Source organism: Pyxicephalus adspersus, chromosome 2 (assembly GCF_032062135.1).
Source record: "Pyxicephalus adspersus chromosome 2, UCB_Pads_2.0, whole genome shotgun sequence".
In the NCBI taxonomy this organism is placed as follows: domain Eukaryota; kingdom Metazoa; phylum Chordata; class Amphibia; order Anura; family Pyxicephalidae; genus Pyxicephalus; species Pyxicephalus adspersus.
In genome coordinates this window covers 41,970,116-41,985,620 of record NC_092859.1, presented here as the reverse complement: position 1 = coordinate 41,985,620, position 15,505 = coordinate 41,970,116, and the positions used below count along the sequence as shown (strand labels likewise).

Genomic DNA, 15,505 nt, shown 5'->3' with positions numbered 1-15,505 from the left:
ATAAAAGATATCTATTCTCACTTCCTGTCATGCAGTAAAAAATCCTAACAGAGGTTCACTCTTGGGCTAGAAAAATAAAAGTTTAATATAAAAAAGATGCAGTTTATGAATGAGGCTGTAAGTAACACATTTTAGGTCAATAAGACATTTGCAAAGACTATATTGAAAAAAGAATAATAGGATAAAACAAAGGGATAAAACATTTGTATGCTTTCATTTCAACTTACTTGTCACAGCTATGTTGATTTCTCCTGTTCTTGGTGTCATCTCTCCTTCGTGTGGGAGCTGAGATATTGCTGAAGAGCGCAGGGATTCCAAAATCAGTGATCCTTCATCCACTGGGTCACTTGGTGCAGATCCTCGACTGCTCGGCTGACTCCTGGTGAGTCGCTCTACATCGAATGCTACATTCTCACTGCATGGCACTCTAGTCTGAAAAAAAAATTAAAGAAATAGGTTACATTATACATATTTATGTGCCTATTTAAAAGTGCACTTACCAGACAAAACAAAACATTTGGCTCAAATTTGCATTGAGAGAATAGCTCTTAAAGAGGACTGATACTGAGAGATTTTATGAGATGCTATTGCTGAGCTCATTGTAAAGAGTGCTAAGCCTCTGAATTAAAAGCTGATCTTTGGGTCAGTTTCAGCCACATACCAAGTAAGCAGAATTCTTTGTGATAAGTTGTACCACAACATGCCAAACACCTAGCTCTGCATACTCATTCTGGGACGAAAAATACTCATTCTTCAAATCAGAATGGATCAAAACACCAACCAGGTTAGAAGTATTTTAGAGCCATGTCAAATAGCAGCTGTTTTTTTTTTATCTATTCTTGGGAAGAAACTATGAATAAATCTTAGTCAAACAGTGCCTCTGCCTTCTAATCTGACCACCATTAAATTTCAAATGAAAGGAAGTGTAATTTGGAATGAATACATGCAGTCAAGTGTCACCTGGGATCACACCGAAGTAGTTATAAAGATGTAAGATGATTGTTTTGCTAGGATTACAGTTATTTATGTAATGCTTTTGTGTGTGTGTCTGACATAAACATCCAAGACCATATTATTCTCAAATTTGGGTATATTCTAGGTGGGGCATAGCATAACAATGGTCTTTCTGGCTCCCCTGCCTATACTGCTTTTCTCATGAGGGTTGTTTAAATGGCACTGTACCCTGGGGGCAGAAAATAAAGTGTATTTTTTTAAAATTGTAAAATGTATAAAATAGTGAGGGTTTACTGATCAGGAAGTTTAGAGTAGGTAATTTAACCAGGGCTGTGGTTTGGGAGTCAAAAGCAATTTTTGTGTACCTGGAGTTGGAATTGGCAAAATATGTAGTAATTCCAACTCCACAGGCCAGTTTTTTTTTCACCACAAAAGATGACCCTATACAACTGTTCAATTATGAAAGTTAGGCTTTAAATTAAAATTTGTGCAGCTATTTTTCCAAGTTCATATGTTCACAATAGCTTACATGCCAAAAAAACATGTTACATTGACAAGAGAACCATAAATAAGAAAGCAAAAAGAAATGATAATAAAAATATCACAGCATAACTACAGCTATAAAATGATGGTCATGTCAAATCTATGGTTATCTTTAGTTTATCACCTAAATATTATACCCTGGAGATATGTATTTCCTTATTTCAGTATTGCCTGGTAAAAACAGACAACCTTATTTTATCTGCTTCCTATCTTTCTAGGCTGTATTCTCTTTATTGCCCCATGTAATACCTCAGCGAGGAACTCATACATTCCCGCTGCCTTCCCCAGCTTTGATGTGTGTGAGATAGTTTAAATACTCTTATCCTCTGCAAAGCTCATCCAAGGCACTCTAGAAATAGAATGGCTTTTAGCAGGCCACTGACTAGTCCTATGGAAAGACAGAGAAATTAATATAAGCGAATCGTAGAATCTTACTTTAATACACAAGAAAAAGCTGAAGCTCCCACAGAATTAAAACATACAGCAGATTCATAAATAAAACATACAGCATTATTTTATCTGATCATAATTAAATGATACAAGTGGTCAAGTTCACTAATGGTGTTACATGTTTATATTAATGTAAGCAGAGAGTAAGTCATAGGCTTCCATCTAAATTCTCATTTTTACTTTATTGAAGAATATGTTATTCCTTAAAATACAATAACAATAAATTACTACACAAGCTACAGGGCAACCCTGTAAATAAGATCATCTAAACTTTTCTTCTGATGGTCCATGTCTTGAAATGATACTGATGTGTATGAATAACTGTTACCCCTGTCATATGCTGCATTTCCTCAACTGGCTCACACCTCATTATGGGATGAGCTAGTGGGCAATGGGAGCAGGTAAATGACCCACCTGAAAAGGGTGAACACCTACCATTGGCAGGAAGCACTATGGTGGGGAAATAAGATAAAAATTACCTGAAAGGTAAGTATAAATCTTTTGACCTCTGACTTCTTTTCCCTATAATCAAACTTGTGGTTTGCCCAGGACAAAGTTCCTTTCTCAACCCCTTTATGGTACCTCAGACTATTTTTAATCTACTAATTAGGTATTTTCTTTGTTGAGCATGCAGCAGAAAGGAATTTTATACCTGCCAACATGGGAGAATAATTGGTGTTTAGCAATTTACAGCTATATGAAGATGGTGCTTTTTGCACGGTGAATTTCCACTGCACTTTTATCTTGCCAAAAACACAGAAAGTTTCCTAACCCAGTCACAGTATTTGACACCAGGTCATCCAGTCCCAACTTCTTCCCCCAAATATGGTGTGTACAAAGAAAAGAAATAGATTCCACTTTTAAAAATATTTGCTATGATCCAAGCTTGGCTGGGAAGTGGACACAACACCCAGTTGGCCACCCATGTCAACCATTACCAGCATGAATCAGGCTTTTATTTAGAATGCTAACCTATTTAAAATCTACAGTCCTTGTTAGTACTAACCAGGTTAGGTTAGGTTTTGTTGACATGTAGTTTACAGAGAAAACTACGGAGTGGAATACCCCCATTCAATCCAGATGGTTTAACAGAGAAGTGAGAGAAAAAAAAGTATATAATGTCGGACAGGGCTAAGGAAAAAAAAAACCCAAAAACTTACAAAATTTACTAATACAAACCCCCCAAAACTTACAATTTTCCATAATATGGTAAAAACATACACATGCAGTGTGTGTTTACACAAACTTTGAACATATAAAAATAGGTGAGGTTTACTATATAATTTTTAAAGGAAATCTTTACTGTAGGGGATATGTAGGTTTCCACTGCTAACACTCTCCTGAAACAGTGTTCCCACTAGTATTGTGTTGTGTGGCAATGCATTCTTTCTATCGTATATTGATGTGTCGCAAAGCCATACATTTTAAAAGGCAACCCAGTGTACTAAGGCAACATTACCATGCGCTACCATATGTTGTGCAAAGTAATGGTTTTGATAATACTGGGGTGTGTTGGTGTGCAATTCAAAATAAATAGGCCTTCTTAATGTAATGCACTGACAAGTACAGATATGTGTGAACCCCCAGCTTTAATGACTCACAAAAAGCGTGATTCAAGTAAAGTCAAAGCAAATTCACATCTTTATACTCTCTATACTCTTTATACTCTTAGTATGTTCACATGCTTTTTGTGTAATTACACAAATTTTTATTTTATTGGGCCCTGAACATGCCTAGAATTCCTAAGAAATTTTTTCCATTCTTAATTTGTTCCCATTCTAGTGCAACGCAATGCATGTGTTCTTTATTAGGCTGAGAGACTGTTATTTTTGTTTTGACCATGTGTACACATTGGGTGAGACTAAGTAATTGTCAATATAAAGTGACATACACAGCACAATATTGTACCACCCATCAGCACAAAGTTGTAAAAGGGGCAAGATCTTTGTATGTAGAAATGCTTTGTAAAAAACATGTGAAAAAAAATTCTAAAAATCTTGTGTATCCACATGGGTGACCACAGAGCAGCACTAATATAGTTCACATTTATATTCTTTAGTCCCTGTTAAAGGCTTTCATGGGATTACATTACCACCTATCAGTTGCATTTATATAAAATGGAAATACTATAAAATGAGGTTAAACCGTGGTGAATTCTAATCTAGGAAATGACAATGCATTGTATAAGAAACAGCAAAGCTTTGAGCATAGCAATTGTATTATTTTGGAAATGCTGATCTCTGGAGAAGAGCATTGCCTGAGGCACATGCTGTAAGGAAACATGCCCAAGGTCACTGTCAGAAAAGACAGCGAAATTCATATTCAGAAGGTTGATTGAGATCAGCTCACTCTGGCACAGTCACATTTTTTCAGCTTCTGAATTACTACAAAGGCTAAAATATTTAGTGTTTAAACTGTGATCAGAAATATAAAACTTTAATATATATGCAAATGTCCCTATTTAATGTACAGCGCTGCGTAATATGTTGGCGCTATATAAATCCTGTTTATTATTATTAATAATAATAATATGTCTCTCCAAAATAACTTTAATATTCCTCATGTCCATCCGTCCAACTGTTTGTCCAATTAAAAAACAAAAACTAGGAAGAGAGATGTTACAGATTTTACTGATGCTTTGACATGGCCGATTTTGATGTTAGGGTGATTTAGGCCTTGTGTAGACAGGTGTTGTTTTCTAGCGTTTGAAGAACACATAAAATGCAGATCAGCAGGATTTCTTTTTATTTTTGTACTTCAGTATGGATCACAATTCTAAGGCTGCAATGACTTTTTTTCTTATATACTGTCTTTCTTTAGACTAGGGGAAATGAGCTTGTGATCAAATTGCAGGCACATCATGTCAAACAATATATGCATGCATGAACTTTAGTAGCAGAACACATTTAAATACAAAAGACATGGTTTGATAGCACCTTCCCCATTTCAAAATCAGCCCTTAGGCAGTAGAAAAGGTAAAACTGAACTTCAGGTACAAAGAATGAAATTTTTGTATACATTCTGCTTGTACCAAATGCATTTGCAAACTCAGTTACTACTTTATTAAAGTATCAGCAACATCCCTGCTTCAATCAGTTTGTTCACAAAGCATAAATGTGGGAGGGCCCATCTACTACAGCCTGCCATTAGAAAACTACAGATGAGGGATAAAACCAGACGTCCTGCACAATATGAGAGCGGCAGTAACTTGGTTTTAATACAGGAAGCTCCTGCACAGAGACTAGGTTTAAAATGAGCAGGAGAGGTGGGAATACATATAACCTATGGCAATAATTGCCTGTCCCACAGTTCATCTTTAAGTGTTTTTATTCCTGTAAATGATGTATCTTTGTGTGTGCCCTGTGGTTTATCTCTTGTAGCATGATGCACAATGTCCACATGGCACAAAGCATACAATATCTAATATAGTATCATAGCATGTACTATTATATACTAGTCAGCAGTAAAACTACAGCAGCCCACAATATGTAATGTAAAGCAGGGTGAACCAATCATTATAATAATGGTAACAGTAAATGGTCTGGCTATACTAATGAACAAGTTAAACGCCGCTGTTAGATTCACAGTCAATGTGTAAATGCTCCAATTAATTTGGTGGTCCAGGAAAATGACCCCATTACATTGGTGGCCATTGCCCTAATTATTTTGGTGGTCAGTAAAAATAACTTGTGACAGTACTAATCAGTGTAATGCACTTATTACATGTCATATTTGGTAAGTGTACATTTCCACATCTGTGCAGTGTAAATGCCCAAATTATATATGCGGTCAACATAAACATGAAGGTTACTATTACTATTATTCAAACTATCAATGAGTAGTGCCGCTTTACTTTGGCGGTCACTACACTGCTTCCTCACAATAAAATGTCAGTGTAACATGCTACTGTCTTTGGCAAAAAAGATGAGCAGGATAAGCAGGATAAGCACTGCATCAAGGAAGGAAAGGGAGATGTCCATTCCTCTCCCAAGCTCCAGCAAGCAACCAGGGCAGTGGAGGAGGTAAATATCTCATGCAAAGTGGGTTTTCCTTTAAAGTTCTCCGGCTTTGCCATTCAAGCAGCAAACTCACCACTAATAGCTACAAATGTATGCAGCAGCTCATCCTCTTTTTTTGTGCATACACAAAGAAAAAATTGGAATCCTTCAGGGCACTTGTTGATGACAATTAATCTTAGCTTGAAACAACGTGTCCTATTACTGACATCCTATGAAGAAGTGCTTTATAATTCTCTGCTTAAGCACTAAGCCTCAACAGGTCTCAGGCGTACTTCAAAAACAGTGAAAGGCCTTTGTTGCTAGACCAGCACTAATGTTTGATTCTGCCGGATTCTGCCAGTCCCAGCCACTACATTCACCTATTGTTCCTCATCTCAAGCTTCATTAGTTAGATCAGCACTTACCGGCCTATGCTGCTAACAAGAAAATGTGCAAGGTCAAATGAGGCGTGGGTTTTGCAGTAGCTTGCTTAAATGAAAAAGTTAAAAGGTAAAAGACAGGTTCATTTTTAACACATCTCCCAAATGTAACTCTGTATGAGGATTTTCTATTTCTGCACTTTAGTATGCCTTTTAGGAACACACATAAAAGTTCACTCATTTCACTATTTACATGTAGGACTTTTTATTTTATCCTTGATATATTCTCGTACTTTATCTCCTTCTGAAAATCCTAAATCTGCAGATAAAAATACAGTTGTTAGATGGTGACAACACCATATAATTTTATGTTCATGTTGTTAATGTTCCGTAATTTTATATTTAGATGGCATGGTTTAGGTAGGGGTATGTGATTTACAACACAGGCTAAATAACTACAGTTTAAGTAATATAGCATTTCTGCACAGGTAAAGATTTAGAAATCTTTTTTGAAAAAACAGCCTGTGTAGTTCAGGGAGATAACCTTTGCAGCTTCTGAGTGTCAAAAGTGCTTGGTATTGTATGCATAATTATTCTGATACAGTGAAATCTCAGACTGATGTATGATCCTTTCCCTAAAGTGATTTTTTCTATGGATTAAAGACACTCTTACACTAAATTTAGATATTTAAAACAGTATCAATATCTACTTTCCAAAACGACAATATATGCACTTAAAAAACACATACACCCATAAGACATAAAGGTCCATAACTTACCGCTATTCCCAGAGCTTTTAAAATATTTAACTTGCACATTGGGCAGGTGCAGTGCTCGCTGAGCCAAGGATCCACACACACCTTGTGGAAAACATGCCTGCAAGAGAACATACAACCAGATGAAATGTAATCCCTGCTGCTTTGTGTTTTAGGTCAAGGGTATCCAACCCAAGAGAAGTTAACATCTATTTTAAGAACATTGAAGCTCCCAAAGATCTATCATTAATGATACATGTTTTTTGTTTCAGAAAAAGAGAGAGAATGAGAACCATTACTTAAACCCCTTTGAAGGTTGCTATTATTATTATGCAGTATTTATATAGCACCCACATATTACCCAGCCCTTTACAAAGTCCATAGTCATGTCACTAGCTGTCCTTCAAAGGGGCTCACAATCTAATGTCCCTACCACAGTCCAAGGTCAATTTTTTGGGGGAAAGGTTGCTACAAAATAGGAGATAAAAATCATATATTAGGTAAGAGTTAGTAACTTTACTGCAGTTACTCTATATAGTGCAGAAGACAAGAGATAGCAGAGCATAATGTCTGTAAATTCAACAGTTAGGAGATGTAAACCATGTAACAAATATTAAATAGGGGCTTGAGGGCTTGTATACACCAGCAGTTTCACTGTCAATTTGTGCTTTTCAATTTTTCAACATCGAATCCATCGGTGGAAAGTCAAAATGTTATCCGATTTGCATAACCAGGCTTAAGAATAGTAATTCCCTCTCCTGAAAGACCTAAAGTTAGGTCAGCTTTGGCTGGGAAACATTTATGTATGTTCCTTACTCCAGTAAAGACACATTTATGTTATTTTTAATTATGTTTGGGTGCCTCCCTATTGCTCCCTGACCCATAGCTGTTTTGTGTACAGCAGATGGATCACCTATGCTTAGATCTTATGGTTCCTTTTACTCTTCCAGCATCACAATACTCTACTGATCTTCATACAGAATACATAAATTGCAGAAATTCACATTATAATTCCATCTCTATTCTTTAAGTCCCAATATACAATATATTTAATATTCATTTAAAGTAGTTCTTTCTTTTAAAAGAGTTTAGAATGCAATGTGCTGTAATACATTATAATATGATTCTACCACAGTCATACATACATACAGACAAGCTATAGGAAACAAAACAAGCACCAAAACAGAAGAAAGTGTGCTTTGAAACCACCACACAGAGGTAGGAGGTCAGCTTTAAATATAGAAATATATAAGAACTGACCAATCTTTTTGTTTACATGCAGCAAAAAAAGTCGACACAGCAAAGTGACTATATATCCTGGTAGCACTCCGTATATCACATGACTGGAAGAATAAAATACCTAAATAAATAAACTGGTAAATAAAACAATAATTTCCCTATGTATATGTATTTCAACTGTGTAGTTAGTTGTTTGCCCTAAACTTTTTTTTAGATGTATAACTAAAAAAACATTAAACACTAGACCTCCCGTTTAATCTTAGAAACCGTTTATCTGAAAAGAACATCTCTATGTGCTCTCCATTTTGTTAGGTTCTGGACATTCTATTTATTTTTTTGTACAGCGTTGTTGGATGCAGGTCATGGGAAAGTTCTTTGTGCATTACTAGTACCCTATTTCAACAAGCACCAGAACGGCTTTTGAAACCCTAAATCAGCTTGGATATGCGCCTGGCAAACTGGTGCAAATGTTTTTATTTTGTAAGCTATATATTTTTCCTGTTACAAGCAGCCAGACAAGCATTTTGCGAGGTGACATATTGAAGATTAAATTAAGCATAAATCAAATTGGTCTCAAACAGTACAAAATGGCCAGATTAAAATATAAACAAAAACACAAATTAAATTTCTGTATCAAATAGGAAAGTTTTTGTGTTCTGCCTCACATTCCTCCTCCATGTGGCAACATCACATGGTTCAGAGCCACGAAATCCACTTTCTGATAAAATTCTGTATTAGTTACAGTAAAACTGAATGTAAACGTCCAAGGTTTTTGGCCCCTGAAAGTTTTAGCCATATTGTACAAGCATGTAAAATATTGATGACTTACCTGCCAAAAGGCACATCTCCAGCGATGAGTTGTTTGGACTTCCATCTTCACTGGGCCTTCCTCCGGGTCCAGAGTCTTCAGCCATCTACATTTGCCAGGTCTAGATGACATAATTTCTGTGCAAATGCATAGGAGTTGTCTCATACCAGCACAGAATCACACCAAGACAGTACAGCTGGCAATGCACGTCTCAGTGTACTTTTGCTCCAGTTTGCTTTGCCGAGTGAGTTTACAAGTTCTTGTGTCATAAAGAAAGCCTTTCTGTTCTTTTCATTGGGCTCTTTAAATGTTATGTGCCTATGGTTTCTAAGTGCTTTGTAGGGCCAATGGTCCAAATCCTTTTGGTTTTTTAAATTCAAAACCTAAATTATATCTGCCCAATAAGTGCAAAAATCAGAACACCTCTCTCTTATGTTATGGAGATGAGGAGAGAAGGAAGTGTTTGATAGTCCAAATCTGAAATGATCAGCTTTGGTACCAACACTGCTTCTTCAGAGATACCGTATAGCAAGTGAGATCTGTTACTAGTGTGTGTCACTGGCAGAAACATCAGGAGAAAAAAAAAAAAAAAAAAAAAAAAAAAAGCCTGAAAAGAAAACTAATTCAACCACCAGCAAGCTGAAATAAATTTACTTGTTTTGTTCTTTGGATACAGTCTCCTTTTTTTCATATTTAAATGCACTTTACACTCTGCTCTTTGCTTTTTGGAACAGACTGGATAGAGACAAGCAGGTATACATTTGCTTATCCTCACTTTTTTTAATCTCCCCAGCTTTCCTGTTAGGCAGAACAAATGATGAATCATACCTCTGCAGTCTTCCTTTTCTTTTGCATAGAACAAACAGATCATTCAGCCAAACTCTTGGCTATAGGAAGGCCTGCAGATTGTTTTATCCCAGACATTTCTATAATATCATAATAGATCATGAAGCAATACAATGTTCCGGGACCAATATTATCCCCATCCACCTCTTGCTGCTCACTGGGCTCTTAGATATGTTTCTACTGGGAAAGCTCATTGTCCACACAGCCAGTAATACTGGACTAAGCTTCAGTCCCTGCAGAGGGACCCAGCACGCGCAGGCCGATTACTGTGATTAGTTTGGAAATAAAGAAGGAAAAGAAATTAGGAAGGCATGGGGTAGGCTGGTAATTACCCAGAAGTATGATTTGAATGCTGAGCAAATGATAGAAAGCCGTTGCCAGTATTTATCTCTGACATCCATGTCAGCAGAGCTGTTGTCCAGGTTCTTTAACATCCGCAGATAATTTAATATCAGCAGACATAAAATCATTACTGCAGAGAGTATGCCTCTTAGCCCTGTAACTCTGCTTTGAAAAAAGAGCCACATGTACATTTAATGACACTGTATATAAACATTTTTTTTAATTGATTTAATTTCCAGAATTGAAGCCTGCAACTGCCTTATGGTTCAAAAGCAGGAAAATTATGTTCAATTAGATCTAAATCCTAACTGGAACATCCATGTTTGTCCTCCTGCATTGTCATTTCAACATGCATTACACAGGCAGGGTCCAACCTCATGAAAACCACCCTGAGAAAAGCCACAGTCACTGCCAGAGTGCATGAATTTGGAGAGCATGTAGCTCAACACCACTGAGATGAAAACAGTAAAAGCAAACATTAAAAAGTGACTTGGAAGCTGAAGAGTATTCAGTTAGGGTTTATGCTATGTTGTAAAATGTGTGTGATGCATGCCACAAATGGAAATCATACTAGGGGGGGCTTCCCTTAGGTTGGACCAAGGCAAAAAGCTGAGATAATTATGGACAAATTTGGAGTAAATCTGTGCTCTACCCATACAAGGGCAAAGTAGGCTGACAATGATGTGCAGCCTTGTTCCCACATATACTCCCTGCCCATCTGTTTGTTGCTGGAACAACAGGAAATTCTATTCCAATTCCTACTGTGAAAGAGGAATACAAAAAGCAATATGGATTTATAGTTTCTCCTATTTTTAGCCTGATATAGTGGTTGCATATTCCAAATATTACATCTGGATGCTGGATTTCCTAAAGATGGCTGATGCATTGGAAGGGTTTCATAGTAATGAAGGAGGTGAATGGGTTTATAGCAACACCTTCTTTTTTGCTCAAAAGCATGCACCTCTTTCTCATTTCCCTGGGAACACATACAATGTGCACATTGCCCTAAGTGTCTGGAGGATTGCCTGCATGAAACATTGTTGCAAAATTCAAAGCTTTTAATTCATCCAGGAAAACTTTAAGACACCCAGTAGTAAGCCAATGACAAAGGTTTTCTGTCAATTAAATTTGTAGCTTTTTAGCAGATCATGTGACAGGTATAAGCCAAATAATTTATTGGTGGTAACAGATATTTGTATAGAACATTTAAAGATAGGACAAATAAGCACCACTGTAATTAAATGTTGAGTCCACTTTAAGCCTAGTGTAGTATTTGTAACTTTATTTCACTACCATAGAAGTGCCAGGTTTCGCTGCCTTTTTTGCCAATCCCAAAGACACTATGCATATGTGCAGTAGCACGGACACTTAAAATATACACCGGATGCATTTCTGTGTGTTTACACTGCAGTAATGTATCCTCTTGTATTCAGCCTTTTCATTAACTGTCCCACTAAGTATGTGCTTAATATAAATCACTGAACTTCCACTGCATTTTGTAGAAAAGTAGCAAAGCATTGTCATGTGGGGAAAGTTCCTAGCCCAAAGTAAGCTTCCACTGAGATAAACTGTAGTAAACGCAGACCTTGCTCTTTGCTCCTGATGACACTTGCTATTACTCCACTGTCTCTCCCATTTGAACATGCCATTGGGTATACCATTGAGATGGTATGCTCCCCAAGGGTTACACCTTCTGATATTTGTATTGTTGTCTAAGTCACTACTGGAGAGATTTACCCTTAGTACCCTAGTTTGTACTGGGGACCATTGTCACTAATCAAAAAGATTAGGGGAAATCAAAAAATGTTATAGTTTTCAGAAGAAAATATAGGAAGAAATCTTCTAATATGGACATCAAAAGAGGAATTCCTATCGTTTTTAAAGATTTCCTCCAACTTTCTGTTGCATCTCTAGAACACAAATGGTACAAACACATGATGCAAAACATACAATCTGGAAGGGTTTTAACCCTTCCATATGCAATCTAAAACTAAAAAACATTTGGGCTACATACACTTTAAAAAATACCAGTCTATGTCCCAAGCATTGCAATGTCACCACTATAATATTCAAGTTTTAGCATTTACACTGTACATTGTTTTGGCAGTTCTGCAACAGACAATGCACACTGGCTAGTAAGTCTCTATAGCTGGGCTGGTGCATGCATCCTGCACCATCCCATGCAACAAATATTGCTGGATGTTAAATAGTTTGCCTAGATTTGAGATCTATGACCCTGCACTTGGTTTAACAGGAACATTGTCAGACGTAGGGTGAGGAGTAAGCCTATAAACAAAGTATAATACCAGTTTTTAGAGGGTGTTGGTACAGCTATCCTGGAACTTCACTGGCAGCATCTTTTTTCAAGGTCTGTGGTTCCATAAATAATAGAAGATATGATAATAAGAATATTAGTATCTAAAAAGTTCTCTTCAGGAAAAGCACAGGATGTGCTTGCTTGTCTTCTCCAGCGTGTTGGAAGCAGGGGAAAGTTAACCGGTAATGAGTTATTTTATCTTTAGGCTTGTCCAGTCTTCCGTCAGAGAAACTCAAGTTGAAAGCTTGCCTATACCAGGTATCACCAGAGTCTCAGTAATGTTCTTGTGATCTTTCTAGAATCGTGCTAGCCTTAGAACAGAGAACATGCTTCCCAAACATTGCTCACTTTTAGGACATTTCTAAAGGCTTATGTTACATGACCATATATAAGAATTTCTGAAAAGCAGCCCCCACAGCAACAATCATTTGACTGATTTTGGGTTGCTGTTGTAAGGCCCTGGTCAGTACTAGTATTCCCCAGATACCAGTCCCCCAATCTAACGCCGCAGTCTTCACCTATAGTAGCCCCCGCTTAGCCTTCGGAGACTGGTTGCGTTTCCCAGCACTCAGATGGCCCCAGGACTAAAGCTGCGTACACACTGCCAATTTTTGTCGTTGGAAAGGATCTTTCACGATCCTTTCCAACGACAAGGGAGTGCACGATGCATGAACGGTGCTGTACATACAGCACCGTTCATGCTCTATGGAGAGGGGAGGGGGAGAGCGACGGAGCGGCACCCTGCTGCGCGCTCTCCCCTTCACTTTCATTACGATCGGCTGTCGTCCATTGTCCGTGGATCCGGCAGGTCGGTCGTCCGGACGATGGACGACACCGACTGTACACACGGCAGATTTTCGCCCGATAATTGGCCGATGCCGATTATCGGGCGATAAAAATCTGACGTGTGTACGTAGCTTTAGAGCGCAAGAGATTGTATCTTGGAATAGGCCGGCAGCTGACCAGGAGCCCACAGATACACAGTACAGAAATTACCATGGAATCCAGAAACAAGCCCAAGTCAAACATAGGAGATCAGTCCACCAAACAAGGTACAAAAAAAAGGCACAAGCAGAGTCAGGGTCAAAGTCAAAGGTTGGCTCAGGCTGAGTTCAAGCAGATTGTCAGGAACAGGCAAAGGTCAGCAACTGAAAAACACTCAGAATCTCTCCAGCACAGATTAGCCTAGCTAACACTATAACAGGCACTGGTGACTGGGAGCAGTGCAGGGCTAAGTCAGGAGCTGATCAGACCCTTGAATCCGCTTCAGCTGTGCACAGCCTAACAAGGGTTTTATATTTTCATGCCGGGAAACTGAAGGATCCGGATTATCGATGGCCGGATTTTTGATTGTCAACCTGTATATGTTTTTAACAATCTCATATTGATATCTATTACCAAATTTATTGAAAGCCACTTCTAAAAACCATGTCTTCTTCTCATCTACTACCAAAGTCTATGTTATTTATATCTCCCTTGCCTCTAAAAACATTTTGGTCTTTTATTTCTCACCTAGAGCTATAATCACTAGATCATCAGCATATGCAGCTACCTGATTCATTTGGAATGTGATATCATCATTCATATCAACCTAAGTGTAGCTTCAAGCACGACAATAAAAAGCAATGCTGACAATGCATCTCATTGTCTAACTCTTCTTTACTTCAGATGGATCTGTCATTTTACTATTATCCATCACATATACACAGATACAGTGCAAACTAAAATGATTAGCAGGTTAGGAGATACAGTCAGCTGATGCTCCTTTAAAATCTTGACATTTTCTTCTGAAAGTTAAGCTTGGCTCCATTCCCTTCCACCTTGTGAACTTCACAATCCTAAAACAGGAACCAATAAAGAGCTTAGCTAGGTGGAAGGGGACAAAACCAAACTTAGCTGAAATATGCAAACTATTTCAACTGCCTATACAGGTAGTCCCTGAGTTAGGGACATCCGACATATAGACGACTCCTAGATACGAACGGGGCTTCCCTTCCTGCTTGTGTGGAGGTTTGATGGGGGGAAGTTTGCATGACTTGCAGAAGAAATCTTTTGCTGTTCTGCAAACTCTTGTAACTCTTTAATGACCAAGACAAACTCTGCAGTTGTTTCTTTTTGCATATCAAAGCACAGCTTGCTCCAAAAGTTAATAAACGTCTAGGCTCCATAAAGTTTTTTTTTTGCTTTGTTTTTGATTAACTCACAGTGAAGATTTTATACAGTAACTGACACTACGCTGCAAAATATGTGCAGACAAACATCTGTCCTAATTGTATTAAATAAATTAATATACCTGTTGCGCATTACATACAAATTCAACTTAAGAACAAACCTACAGACCCTATCTCATATGTAACCTAGGGACTACCTTTATAGCGTGATCAGTTGGTTATTTTCACAAGTTGGTTTACACCTTTTCAATCCATCTGTGCTACATTTATAATTTCTATACAGGTAAATTGCAGCAAAACTGACACAATGAAAAAAATAAAAAAAATAAATGCAACATTTAGCACTCCAAATACAACGATTAACATGTTTCCATTGCTCCAGAATATCCTATTGAAAATGTAAACGCCACATTCGAGACCTTTCCAAAAAAAGGCTTTACAAAGTCATATCAAATCAGCAAATGAATGGCAATATAGTTTGTGTTGTAGCTAATTTTGCTGCAGGGCCTTGAAAATGATGGCAAACATAGTGGGCCATATGCATAAAAGTGTTTGAAGTGTTTGATGCCTTTTATTAGGAGTAACCAACAACAGCTGTTATTCTTTGTAAGAAAATCATTTGGGATAAATCTCTTTCCCCCCAGGATGTACCTTTGCAGTTGATCCCCAAACACTTTTGTAGAACCATATTTTGTATGAGGA

At 37.6% G+C, this 15,505-nt stretch overlaps 1 protein-coding gene across 4 annotated transcripts in view; it reads right to left on the bottom strand.

The window, feature by feature from the left end:
• RNF130 (ring finger protein 130) overlaps positions 1 to 15,505 on the bottom strand; it is a 160,703-nt gene that overhangs the window by 27,535 nt on the left and 117,663 nt on the right. For all 4 annotated transcript variants that reach the window (XM_072400578.1, XM_072400577.1, XM_072400579.1 and 1 more), the window contains exons 6-7: positions 7,105 to 7,201; positions 228 to 432 (exon numbers count right to left, since the gene is read on the bottom strand). In XM_072400578.1, coding sequence (XP_072256679.1) covers positions 228 to 432; positions 7,105 to 7,201 — 302 coding nt within the window. The remainder of the gene's footprint in view (positions 1 to 227; positions 433 to 7,104; positions 7,202 to 15,505) is intronic.